Source organism: Acomys russatus, chromosome 5 (genome assembly GCF_903995435.1).
Source record: "Acomys russatus chromosome 5, mAcoRus1.1, whole genome shotgun sequence".
NCBI lineage: Eukaryota > Metazoa > Chordata > Mammalia > Rodentia > Muridae > Acomys > Acomys russatus.
The window spans coordinates 62,586,134-62,599,263 of NC_067141.1; the positions used below are offsets into that span (position 1 = coordinate 62,586,134).

The following is a 13,130-nucleotide window of genomic DNA, read 5'->3' on the forward strand; positions in this document are numbered from 1 at the left end:
ATGAAGTCTTGTTACACAATCTTTGGGATGCACAGCTTCAGTGAGTAATTTTAATTCTGTAACTGCATTAGGAAACACATGTAAACGTTCACTGCTCAAGTAGAACCTAGAACCAGACCAAGGGAGCATCAGCTCTGTGCCCCACTGGAGGTTAAAGGAAAAGGCACTAAATGGATGAGGTGCACCTACTGAGGGAGCAGCAGGAAAAGGCCCAGTGTTCCTGACACCAGGGAGACCCCTTGTAGCCCACGACTTAGACAAGGGACACAGGGTCAAAACCTCTTAAATCACCTCAAGTCAGCAGATGCAAACCTACAGACTCAACCCTTCCTTTGACTCACGCTTCAAGTCAGGTCAGAAATAGTGGGCAGCACTGCATGCCCCTTCAGGCAAGATAAACCCAAGACAACATTTGAAGACTTTTTCTTTTTAATTAGGAACCAGGGGAATGTGCTGCTTATTTCTCTGCGCCGGTCTAGAGCAGGTCGCCAGGCCCAGGATGGAGCTTGTCAGAGGTACTGCAGCGGGCTTTGCTGAACTTGCTGACGGCCCAGGAGGAAAGACGATGATAGCGGAGGTTGGCTGGAACTAGCATTAGCCAACTACAGCCTGGAGAAGCTCTCTCCATCCCTTCCACCTCCACTGGAGACCGGAACGTGCCAGGAAACAGAGAATGTGCTGGAGGGGGCAGGATGCAGCAGTGCTGTCAGACCCTGGTCCGCTCAGCGTCCCTTCACTTGCCTGCCCTCCACTCTTCTTGCCGCTTTGTGATCAGGTATTTGAAGAATTCATACACAGACCATGCAATGGCTGTGGAGGGGATCTGGTAAATTACTCTGGCCTGCACCCCTCGGAAGTAGGCAGTCATCCCGCCTACTTGATACACCGTCCTGAAGGCATTAGCCATGCCTGTGATGTGTCCTGTAATGTTTGAGTTCAAAGCCAGGGATTCCTGGGTGTTGAGCAGTGTTTTGCAAACGTCCAGTGGGGTTGTGGCGGCGGCAGCTACGGCCCCTGCACAGGCTCCACAAAGCACATGGGAGCTGGGGTTGTACCGTCTCTGGGGGTTAAAGTGCTCCTGCAGAAACTCATAGGTCATGAAGTGGATGGCTTGGAAGGGAACGTTCATGGTCAGCTGGGTCGTGTAGCTGCGGTAAAAGGCCCCGGCCCCTTCATTCTGCCACACTGCCCGTACACAGTCTGTCACCCGGTGGTACGGTGAGTTGTACATCTGCATCCTCTGCTTGACCACTGGGAGTGCCATCAGAAGAAAGAGGAGGAAAATGGGGACAGCAGCCAGCCAACGACAGTGTCCCGATTCAGGGTTCCATGTCAGCAGATCAGCCAATGAAATAGGAAGAGAAAAAAAAAGATGAGAACGTTTCCCAAAGGTTTCCGTTTCTCATTTTAGGGGAAGACTGGGCAAAGGGTTAATTAAAAAATTTTTTTTTAAATGAGCCCATTCCCAGTAGAATTTCTCTCTTTAAAACAGGTAGCTAATACCCAGTGTATGTAGACCTTTTATTCTTACTTTAACCTTTTCCAACAATGGATGGACGACGCAGTGACAGTCAACACAGTCATGGACAGAGTCCTAGCAGTCTCATTCCTTGGGAACTCAAAGTTGAGATGGGAGGGGACTGGAGAGATGGCTCAGTGGTTAAGAGCCCTGGCTATTTTTCTAGAGGTCCTGAGTTCAATTTCCAGCTCACAACCATCTGTAATGGAATCTGATTCTCTCTTCTGGTGTCCATGAAAACAGAGCACTCATATACATAAAATAGATAAATAAAATTTTTTTTAAAATTGAGAAGAGAGGAAAAAGACAATGCAACCAAGAAGAAACTACAATTTTCGTTGTTGTTGTTTTGGTTTGGTTTTTCGAGACAGGGCTTCTCTGTGTAGCCTTGGCTGTCCTGGACTCACTTTGTAGACCAGGCTAGCCTTGAACTCACAGAGATCCGCCTGCCTCCCCAAGTGCTAGCTTCAGTCTCTAACTATTTCCTGTTGCATCAGGCAGACACCATGGTTTGGGTTTTGTGCCCTTCACACCCCATAGCCTTGCCAGGCACGAAACTGAAGGAACATGGCAATTATGTTAGCCCCTCATCTTTGGCCGATCACCTCAATTCTCACAGATGGCTTCTGGAGAATTTCCTTCCACCTAAAAAGCTACTACCCTAGTAGCAAAGAAACTGTTCAACTATACAATCTAATGTTTCACTTTTGTTCCAGTAAGTGTTATCTTTAAGTTTTAAAATGTTAAAATCTACTTTCTTTGAAGAAATATGAAATAATTTGATACAAATCAGAGACATCAAATGTACTATGAAGTGGACTTCTAGGAAAATGCAGGAGTAAGCCAACAACGCCATCACTTTTTCCAGGAAAGCCTCAAACAGGAATTCAATCCCTGACTGCACTGCCTGACCAAGGGAGATGCCTCTCAGGTACCAACCATGCGGAGGGAGTGCCACCTAGTGGTACGCCACGAGAAGTAAGAGGATTTGGTTTTCTTTGCAAGGATGGGTTAAAGAGCCTTTACCTTCTGCTGGATTCATGGCTGCATCATGAAGTAATGTTGCCACACATCCGGCTGCACCTGCAAATGAGAAAACAACTGCCACATGTAAGGCCAAGAGGGTGAGCAATTCACTGAGGCCCCAGGTAAAGGCGAGTGGCTGTGACAACAGTGAGAAAAGCAACGTCAGAGTCAGCCCAAGAGGTGGTTTCAGAACCCACGGCTCCTGAGCTCCTGCTCCCAAAAAGAAAGATACCGCCCTAACTCAAAAAGGCCATCGCTGCACATGGTACATATGACAGGAAGGCCCAAAGGGGGCAAAGAAAATAGGCCAGGTATCTTCAGTAAAGGATTCTGAGAATACATGTGGCTATGCTCTGGCAGGAAGCAGATACACTTCTGTAGGCACAGCAATGGCCACTGGTGCAGGGAGACCGGGAGCCTGGCAGCCAGAGCCTCTTAATAGCATCTGCTTCTTCTCCTACTGCCTGCACGCCACCCACCCAGGCCTTCCCTTTCAGCCACCCACCCAGGCCTTCCTCTTTCAGTCCCGAACCACTATAACACACTCTCCACACGTGGCTCTCACTCTTGGAACCTTGTGTTGCTAATTTCTTCCTTCATTTCCATCCAATCTCTAAAACACTCCAAGTCTCCAAACAGCCCCTTGACCCCACCCCCATTCACTTGTCAAGGCTGAGGTGAAAAGCTGGGGCTCTATCAGTGTCTTCCTGGAGTGGCTGGGTCACTTCCAAGCCTGCCCTGAGAAGCAGGAAACCACCCAACTACCAAGAAATACATAGTGGGGGTAGTTCAGTGTGTCTCCACATTACCAGGCATTAGAAGCTGATGCCAGGGAGATGAGAGGAAAGTCAAGCTGGTAGGTAAGGGAGGATACTGTGACCTTGGTTGAGGTGCCCCAAAGGAGGAGTGGAGTTGAAGCAGCCCGCTGTCCGAGCACATCAGGTTTGGAAGTCCCTCCCCTATAATCTGGCCTACCCCAGCCCAAAGCTGCAGCTTGAAACCATGCTGAGACTGGGGAGCACTGACAGCAGCAAAGCCCAGAGAGTTGGGGAAATGGGGGACCAGCACAGGAAGGCTCAATACCATTGGCAATATGGCTATTGCCCCCTGGGTGGATTACATCACTCAATGTCTTTTTTAACTTTTCGTAGCAGGCAAAATAGAGGGCGTGGGCAGGCCCCGCGCCTGTTGCTGTGACATTCAGCCCCCGCATGGGCCTCCATAGGCCCTCTGTGCTTATAATTCTCCAGAGGGCCTCCAACACGTTTCGGTAGCGGGCGGCTGGGTCAGGCTGTAGACTCTGCATCCGGGTCTGAAATTACAGCAAAAAAGGTAAAGTCAGTGGCTCCAACCTCTCATCCTCCCCTGGCGCAGGCCCCGGGCGCTGGGCAGGCCTGTGGGAGGGAGACTTGGCGTCCAGCTTTTGCTTCTTCCCAAATCTATGACTCATCTTTCCAAGCCTTGGACCTTTTTTCCTAGTCATCCACAGCCAAAAGTAGAACACCATCACATCCCCTGAGAACACTGCCTCCTGGCAACATCCTGCAACTCCAAAATGACCCACTGCCCCAGCAAAAAATATCAAGCACAAGACCCACAAAGTGGCTTGTTCACATTAATACACTAAGGGTAAGTTTAGGGACGAGGGCTGGAGAGACGGTGTGGCAGTGAAGAGCATGTACTGCTCTTGCAGAGGGCCTGAGCTCCACTCTCATGCTGGGTGGCTCGCAGTCACCTGTAATTCCAGCTCCAGGGGACCTAACACTCGTTTCTGGCCTCTGTGGTCATTTGTACTCACATGCATCCCCCTCCCCCAGGCACATACACATAAATGTAAACCTTTACATTCAAATATTGACTGTCTACAACATACTTGGGTGCCCTTTTTCTAAAGAGAAGGTCTGGACCTGCTCCCTAACCACAAGATACCCTGATTAACGGAAGGGTGGCTCACCTTTTGATATCTTTTTAGACTTTTTGGCTTTGGCAACTAGGTCTACATTTAGAGTCTTGACAGAAATGGCATTCCCAACAGATGCTGCTCCTAGGAAACAAGTTTGGCTCCTACACTGTGGAGATGGCAGAACCAAACTAATCTTTAAAACTGAGGGACCAGGCTGGAGAGATGGCTCAGTGGTTAAGAGCACTGGCTATTCTTCCAAAGGACCCAGGTTCAATTCCCAGCACCCCCATGGCAGCTCTTAACTGTCTATAATCCAGCTCCAATTGATGTGACACCCTCACATAGACATACATGCAGGCAAAACAACAATGCACATAAAATAAAAAATAAAAATAAAAATAAAAAAAACACCTGAAGGACCATTCAGACTTCTCATCTAAATTGACTGGATCCTCAAAATGGCCTTGGCAAATAAACCAGTTTCTGGGAAATAACAATCCTTAAAGACCCAATGGCTAGAATGAAAGTGTGTGTGTAGGAGACACTTGTAGAATATCCACAAAGTAAGCCAGGCTGTGGTGGCGCACACCTTTACCCAGCATTCGGGAGGCAGAGGCAGGTGAGCTCCTGAGTTCTAGGCCAACCTGGTCTCCATAGTAAGTTCCAGGACAGCCACAGCTATAAAGAAAAGAAAAACTGTCTTTAAAAAAAAAAAAAATCCACTAAGTTTTACTGAAATTTGGGAATCCAAGCCAGTGAGAAGTCTGAGTAAAGTCGCTTGCCACCAAGCCTGACAGCCTGAGTTTGAGCCTTGGTGGCAGGAGAGACCTGATTCCAACAAGTGGTCCTCTGACCTCCATAGGTATGCTATAGAAGGGGACACGCAACAAATATTTTTTTAAAAAGAGAGAGAGGGCTGGAGAGATGACTCAGTGGTTACAAATGTATATTGCTCTTCCAGAGGACCCAACTTCAGTTCCCAGCACTCATATTGGGTGGTTCCTAACTGTAAGTCCAGCCCCAGGGGATCCGATGCCTTCTTCTGGACTCCATGTGTACACACCTGCCCCTTCCACTCCCTTGCATAAACACTTATTATATACGATTTAAAAAGTAAAAACAAATCTTTAAAAGAACACTGGATTAATCCCGGCACTTGGGAGGCAGAGGCAGGTGGATCGCTGTGAGTCCGAGGACAGCCTGGTCTACAAAAGTGAGTTCAGGACAGCCATGGCTATACAGAGAGACCCTGTATCAAAAAAAAAAAAAAAAAAAAAAAAAGGCTAAGGAGCCTGACAGTGATGCCTGACTACTAGTCCACAGGGACCTGTAGGACTGTCTGCTGCGTGAAAGACCGGGTGTTTTGTCAGGTATGTCCACACCAGTTCAGAACATAACAAGAACAGGCACTGGTGAGTCAAAAGAGGCAACTCTTTTAAACTCCTGCTTTGTTCCAATCACTAGATTCAGTTTAGATTTAAAAGCCTGAATCTGCCTTATTTAAGCTAGCCAGCTAGGATCCAAGAATAAGGCCTTTTCTCAAGAGCATGCAAGAGAGACTAACCAGATTAACAGGTCCTGGTTAGCCGCAAGCAATCTACATTCCTCTGGAGTTATTTTCTCCTGCCTGCTACTAACAAAACACTGCATGCTTCTAATGTTAATTACTGGACTTCAATCAGAAATATCACATATCACCACATCACAATGGACATTCAGTTTCCAGTTCTCAGAAACACCCAAATACAACATGAGCTTTATGTAAAGGGTGTGATTTAATCTGGGCCTGGTGGCTTAACAACACACACTCCTTAAGTCTGTCTGAACCTGGTCTTCTACAAGAGGAATCACCATCTGCAATTCTCTGCTGGGGTCAAGGCCACAATTAGCAGGCCTCGAAGAAAGACTCTGGCCTCAGAGAACTCTCCAGCCCCATGAGGAAACTGGGCTCTGCAGAAGTCACTCTTAACATCTTACAAACATATTTAAATCAGTGACAGTGTACCCTGTGCAGACAGCACAGGACCCAGACACAAAATAGTCCACATACAAAAGTGAATATGGATGCCCACATTTGTGAGCCAACAAATCTTTCTGCAGAATGGTGAGGTCTCTAAAAACAGATCAAGAGCTGTAGTATGAGAAAACAAGACCAAACAGCACTACCTAGCATTGAAGAAAAGCTAAGTAAGCCGGACTGTGACGGTGCACACTTAATTCCAGCACTCAGGGGGCAGAGGCAGGATGTCTCTGAGTTCGAGGCCAGCCTGGTCTACAGAGTGAGTTTCAGGACAGCCAAGGCTACACAGAGAAACTTTATCTCAAAAGAAAAAAAAAAAAAAAAAAAAAAAACCCCACGAAAACAAACAAAAAATGTGGAAGGGTTCGATGCTTTGGTGCCATCTGTACGCCAGCTTTGCCAGACACGCTTAGTGTTGGGGCTGTGTCACTCAACTTCTCTCACCGTGATTGTCATCACGCAGGACTGGAAAGATGGCCCAGCAGTTAATAGCACCAGCTCTTGCAGAGGTAACGGGCTCGACTCCCCACACAGCTCACAACCATCCATGACTCTACTGCCGGGGAATCCAATGCCCTTCTCATCTCCATGGGCACCAGGCACTCATGTGTGCTCAGACATATATGCAAGTAAAACACTCACACACGTGAAATGATCTAAAAAGTGCTCATAGAAAAAGAAAATTGCCATGCTATGTGGATTAAAAGAAACAAGGCATGTAGAAACTGTAATTTATAAAGTACTACAAATATATGGGTTTTAATTATTAAAACATGATTCTAAAATATATTTGTTTATATCCAAGAACTGACAGGTCATGGCAGCATGGTATACATCACTTCACATGGGTAATTAGCCAGTGCTTGGCCACTGAGTCAGCTTTATCTCTAAAGCTAGCGCATGTGAGTGAGTTTACTATGAGGTTTGCTAATCTAGAGTCGTTTATATTGCACATCCAACTGTCACTCTAAAGTATACATTCACAGACGAGCTTTATTGTAATTCTTTTTGCTTGGTTCTTGAAACCTGCTTTTGGGGAGCTATCAGGAAGGTTGATGAGTCACAGACTGAATTCAAGTCAGGACTCGGCCACTTAGGCTCTGTGACCTTTGACAAGTTACCTACCTGCTCTCCAAGCCTTTCTTCATCTATGGAAAAGTGACAGCGGTGTGAAGCACTTCACGCAGCACTGAATGGCAGAACAGCTGGCATTGACCAGTTGCCTAATTAGCATTATGAGGCGTGAGGAATGTAAGTCAGAGGTTACATTTCTATCCCTTCACTGGTGGGCACACAGAGGTGACCCTGTACAGCTCAAGGCTGCAAAGAACTATGTGCTACTTCCTCATCACCGCAGAGCCCCTGATGGTCCCCTGCATGGGGGGTGGGGGGGGGCAGCCCCAAGACTGCGGCCTAGAAAAGGAAATTGATTTATCTGGATTCCCAACCTCCCTATTATGATCATGGAAATCGCTGGCTTGATAACCATGGCTTAGCAAGGCTATGTTGACTTCCCATGGTCCTTTCCAAGGATATTTTAAGTCAACTTGACCCTGATAAGTGGCCAGGGATACAAAGGCCAGCATGCCAAGAGGCAACGTCAGCATTCCTTTGCAAACACTGTGGTGTCCCTTTAGGCTCCAACACTGAGACCTGTTTCTAGTCCTAGAGTCTGTCTGTGGTCTCCTCTTCCACTCCACCATCCACGGGAAAGAAGCGGAGCTGCCAGGGGGCAAATGACCTGGGAAGACTTTCTAGAAGGGATCTGAGATACAATCATGCCTGCACAAAAACATAATGTTGGGACACAAGCTCATACCAGGCTACCGTCTCATTAATTCCCAGCATTAACAGCAAGGAGAAAGGATTCTTCTAAGATAGACTTTTGCATTTTGGAAGACTATTAGGCATTTGTCCTTCAAATCAAATAACCAGTTCTTTAGTGTAGAGTTTAGAAGCAAGACCGCAATGCTGTACAGCCAACTTCTTTAAAAATACAAATCCCAAGATGTATACAGGTGACTGGGAGCTATTTTTCACACTAGTTAACCTTGCAAGGCTGGACCCAGCTTACCCCAGTAACACTCTGGTTATGCAACCAGCCTTTAGAACTCCCCTCTCATGTGCTCCCTCAGTTTACAGGCCTTAGAAGGAAACAGAGAAGCTATTTGGCAGTCCCTCACAGATAGCAGGCAGTGTGGCCCATTCTGATGTGGCATATTAGATTCTGGGTAGTCTGTGTTTCTGTATAATCTTGGTTGATTCTGGTCATGGGACAAAGATTTGCCCTCACTAAAGATATTCTAGAGGTATTTGTGTGTGTGTGTCCGTGTGTGTCCGTGTGTGTGTGTGTGTGTGTGTGTGTCCGTGCGCGTTTAGAGACAGGGTTTTTCTGTGTAGCTCTGGCTGCCCTGGAACTAGCTCTGTAGACCAGGCTGGCCCCAAATTCACAGAGATCTTCCAGTGTCTGCCTCCTGAGTCCGAGTGGTAGGATTAAAGCTATGTGTGTACCACCACTGCCTGGCTCTAGAGGTGACATAAAAACGTTTAAAGCCAGGCGGGCATGGTGGCACATGCCTGTAATCCCAGCACTCAAGGAGGCAGAGGCAGGTGGATCGTTGTGAGTTCAACGCCAGCCTGATCTACAAAGTGAGTCCAGGACAGCCAAGGCTACACAGAAAAACTCCGTCTTGAAAAACCAATAAATAAATAACATTTAACGCCAAAGCAGCATCATAAAGTAAGGGGAAGCCTCTCATTATTTTGTAACAATACAACTGCCAAACTGAGAGGTAGTGGTAACATTGTTCTTCTTTCCTTTCTGTGCCACCCGTTTGCGACAGGGTCTCTTACAACCTGGAACTCGTGGATTTGGTTGCACTGGCTAGCTGGTGAGCTCCAAGGAGCTGCCTCTCCCTAGTTCCCTAATACTGGAATTGCAGATGTGTGATCCACCGGCCCAATCCCAGGAGTAACATTTTGACACTGATCAGATTATCACAGTGCATTTCCTAGCCCACTGAATGGCTCTCTGCGTTCTCTGGCCTGTCTTCCACACAGCCCCCCAGGTCCTCTGCTGTACTCAGAGCTAAGTGAGAAAGAGGCTGCTCTGTGGCTACACTGTCTTAGCTTCTGGGTATGTAGCACTCACTAACTCAAGGCATCCAACCTACAGTCTATCGCACAAATGTCTAAATCACTGTTATTGCTACATATCCATTTTACAGTTCCTTAGTGATTTCTCTCACATGGCCTTTATTGTTCCTTTTTAGGGAAGACACAGCAAGCTGTCTTGAAAAAGCTGCTACCTGAAGAACACTAGAGCCTTACCTCCAGTCCAAAGTCTAATTCTCTCCTTTGACAAGGACATTTAAAATGCTAATGTTCACCTCAGTCAGGTGCACGTACCCATTTGTCAGCGGGCACAGCTCTTTCGAGGTGTTATCCCGTGGTGTGCTGAAACACTGGCCAACTCAATGTCATTCATAAAAGCTCCGGGAGCACTTTCTCCATTTTCTCACCACAACTCAGTGTCATTCACAAAGCTCCAGGAGCACTGTCCGGGTTCCTCACCCACTTTACTAACGAAAATTTAAATAGTGCTGAAACCAGAGGCAAGCAGAAGAAACTGATTTTTGTAAGGCTAAAGTCGATGCTATCCTAATCAGAGAAAACCTACATCAAAGAACTGACAGGACACTGCCTATATAATTAGTGTAAAGAAAGCACAGCTCTTTCTCATCAGTTATTTCAGCAACCCCTTCAGCTTACTTCCCCTTCGGTTTAGACTTCACCTTCAGTAGTTGGCACCGCTACTAAAGTACAAGAATAGCAAGGAAAAAAAAATCATCTCTTCCTATCTTCACCCAGGCTTCTTCCCAAGGATCTGATGTCTGGCTACTAACCATTCTGCTTGGTTGTGGATATGATTGGTTGTATGTCCAACACTGATCACACCCTGATAAATCTCATTTTATTTTCCACATATACATCTACTTTCTAATACCCAGCTGTTTCACCCTTTTTGTCAAAGTCAGGTGCCCGAAGAGAGAGAGACACGATCAGTTTCACCTCGGCTGGTCCTATAGAGGCTGCTGCGCTCCCTGATCACAGAGTCTCAATCCCAGCTCGATTTTTACGTTCAGGAAATAAATGGGCTATCAGTCTTGCCTCACAGAGAAACCGAAAGCTTTTCCTTAACATGCCTTTTCCTATATCTAGTGCAGTCTGGAACTCTCACTTTTGACTGCACAATGATTTTCAACCACTCACGGGTTAAGATGTAACACGTACTTTTTATCTAGCCGAGCGATCCCAGATTCCGGTTTCTGCCTCGCCGCCCCCCTTCCCCCGCCCCCCTTCACTTAAGGGAAGACGCAGCAAGGAGATTGTAAAAGTACCGACCGAAGCACATCTCAAGGCAAGCTATCAGATCGAGTTCACGGTCTGATTTCACTCCAGCTGGCTTTACCTTACTTGAGTTGTAGACTTACCTGAGCTTCGGGATCCCCCATCCCACCCCAATCCCAGGTGGGGAATCAGGTCTTTGGCTGACAAGATTTTTGTTCCGAGTCTCGATTCAGATCCCACTGACCGTTAGAAATAAGTCCTGGTTCTTGACTGAGCTCATCTCCCAGGCAGGACTTTGCTTGCACGGAATATTGGTTCAAATCGCGCGTAGAGGTAGGAGGCAGGAAGGAACCCCTCAGCTCTGGGTCTTAATCGGGGTTCTGGCTCTAAACCAGGCTCAGGGTCGGGTCAGCCCCAGGTCGGGTTAGCAGCCCGGTCCAGGTCTCACCTTGACGCAGTCGATTGGGTACATCACGCAATGCTCCAGGATCCCTGCCACGGCGCCCGCCACCATGTGCGTGGTGACAGTGGCTCCAGCCGGCAGCGCCTCGTATTCCGGGCCAGACTCCGGATCCTGCCGTACAGGGGGCTGACAGGCCCCCGCCTCCCCGCCGCCGGCCCCCCGGCCCACGCCCCGCTGCAGCCACCCGTCCAGCAGCGCCGACTCCCCGGGGCTCCGCCCGGGCCCAGCAGCTGGTCCTCCCGCCACACCGCCTGCACTCCGACCCTCCAACTCCATCCACTCGGGCCAGCCGCGGCGCCCAGCCGCGCCGCCGCCACTACTGCCGCCGCCCCCCGGCCCCGTTGCGTCCGCCTCAGGCGCGGCCCAGAGAGCCCGGGGCCTCCGGCTCCCGCTTGGCCCCGCGGACACGCCCCCCAGACAGCCATTGGCGCAGACTTTAACGTATCCTCGCCCCTTTTTTACGGAGAGAAATCGTATCCGTTGGTATTCGCCGAAAGGCTTGTCATTCCCCTCGTAGGTCCCACCCCTTCCCCTTTGATCTTGGAAGCTTCTTGTTTATTGGCCCTTGATTGGCGGATTCAGCCGATCGGCCCGCCCCTGGCGTTTCGGGGGCGGGAGAAACGTAAAGCTGAATTTTGATAGGCTCAACCGCTCTGGCTACTTTGGCGGCGGCCATTGGCCGGGACCACTTCGTTCTTCCATTGGCTGTGGAGAGAAGCGCCTGGAGGACAGGGACCGGCTCCGGGCGGCCGCCGGGCTCCGCGGGGGTGGCGTGCGTGGTGGCCGGGACTACCGGGGAGAGGGGGCGGTGCCAGACCTTCAAGGTCAAACCGCTGTCGGTTGCCGTTACGACTCGTGCTCTGGCTTGCACCGAGTGTCGGGTAGCAGGGCTCCGACCGTTCCCGCGGGATCTCAGGAAGGGGCGGAGTCGGCCTGGACCCTGCGTCCCCTGGCACGGCCGGATCCGCCGCTAGGGCAGGGCGGCCGTGCGCCTCCGGTTGCTCTGGAGCTGTGGGCCCTCGGCCTGGCGTCGCTCGCCTTTGGCCTCCCTCCCGGCGAACCCTGCAGTTGGTGCATGGATGGGTCTTGCTGGATGGGTTCTGTGCTGGGAAAGGAGATGGCGACACGGGGCGAGATGAACTCAGAGGCGACGACAGGTGGTAGAGTGTTGGAGCAGCATCCCAAGCGGTGCAACTGCGGATGCTTCGAAGTTGAGCTTGTCCGGACTCTTATCCCCGAGCTGACTCGCTGATAAGCCCCACAGGCGTTGAAGACTGTTTTGTATTAAGATCTCTTTCCCTCCTCTTCCTCTCCCCCCCCCCCGCTCCTTCCCTCCGCCCCACCCCCACCCCCGTCCGCTGAGCTGGATCTTGAGAATCGTTCCCCTGTTGTTAAATGGTGCCAGGGACGTCTAGCCCTCGGGACCACCACAGGGCCCACCATATTGAGTGGAAACAGGCACCGAAGCGACGCTTAGAGCCTCAGCCTCTCCTGAGGAGCGAGGGCCCCTTTTCTGCTGGTTCTGCCTGCATCCTCAGGCTGCCTTCTCAGCGGCGTGTTTGCACACGTTTCCCCAGTTTCTAGCTCTGCATTTACAACCTATTTTAATGAGACGATGACGCAATTGCAAACTTTTCCATCTCTTCATAGCGTCTCCTTAGAACGGTAGGAGGCTTTTCCATTTCGTCTCTCTCTCTCCCTCTCTCTCATCTATCTATCTGTCTATCATCTATCTATCATTGTGGAAACCGGCAACGCCAGCAAGCTTGAGTATGTTCTTGATACCAGAGCTCATTTCCGGTCCATCCCAGATCGTACAATGGCCCGCAGCTGTGCTCTTCTGAGGAGC

General features: G+C 49.4%; 1 protein-coding gene across 2 annotated transcripts; it reads right to left on the bottom strand.

Moving 5' to 3' along the window:
* Positions 1 to 323: 323 nt before the first annotated feature.
* Positions 324 to 11,624, bottom strand: Slc25a28 (solute carrier family 25 member 28). 2 transcript variants are annotated; one of them, XM_051146605.1, is made up of 4 exons: positions 11,267 to 11,624; positions 3,629 to 3,857; positions 2,546 to 2,602; positions 324 to 1,251 (listed from the first exon to the last, which is right to left on the bottom strand). In XM_051146605.1, the coding sequence occupies exons 1-4, from the start codon at positions 11,555 to 11,557 to the stop codon at positions 734 to 736; spliced, it is 1,095 nt and encodes a 364-aa protein (XP_051002562.1). In that variant the 5' UTR covers positions 11,558 to 11,624; the 3' UTR covers positions 324 to 733. The 2 variants fall into 2 exon arrangements, with proteins under 2 accessions (XP_051002562.1, XP_051002563.1); XM_051146606.1 differs by lacking the exon at positions 11,267 to 11,624 and having other exon boundaries at positions 327 to 1,251; positions 3,355 to 3,771.
* Positions 11,625 to 13,130: the final 1,506 nt, after the last annotated feature.

What these genes read in the sequence shown, in the direction of transcription:
- Slc25a28 (XM_051146605.1), bottom strand. Translation starts at nt 11,557, where the DNA reads ATGGAGTTGGAGGGTCGGAGTGCAGGCGGTGTGGCGGGAGGACCAGCT. An exon ending in ACCCAATCGACTGCGTCAAG is followed by an intron (nt 3,858 to 11,266) that starts GTGAGACCTGGA and finishes CTGTAATTTCAG; the next exon opens with ACCCGGATGCAGAGTCTACA. An exon ending in AGCCATGAATCCAGCAGAAG is followed by an intron (nt 1,252 to 2,545) that starts GTAAAGGCTCTT and finishes TGGCACTCCCAG; the next exon opens with TGGTCAAGCAGAGGATGCAG.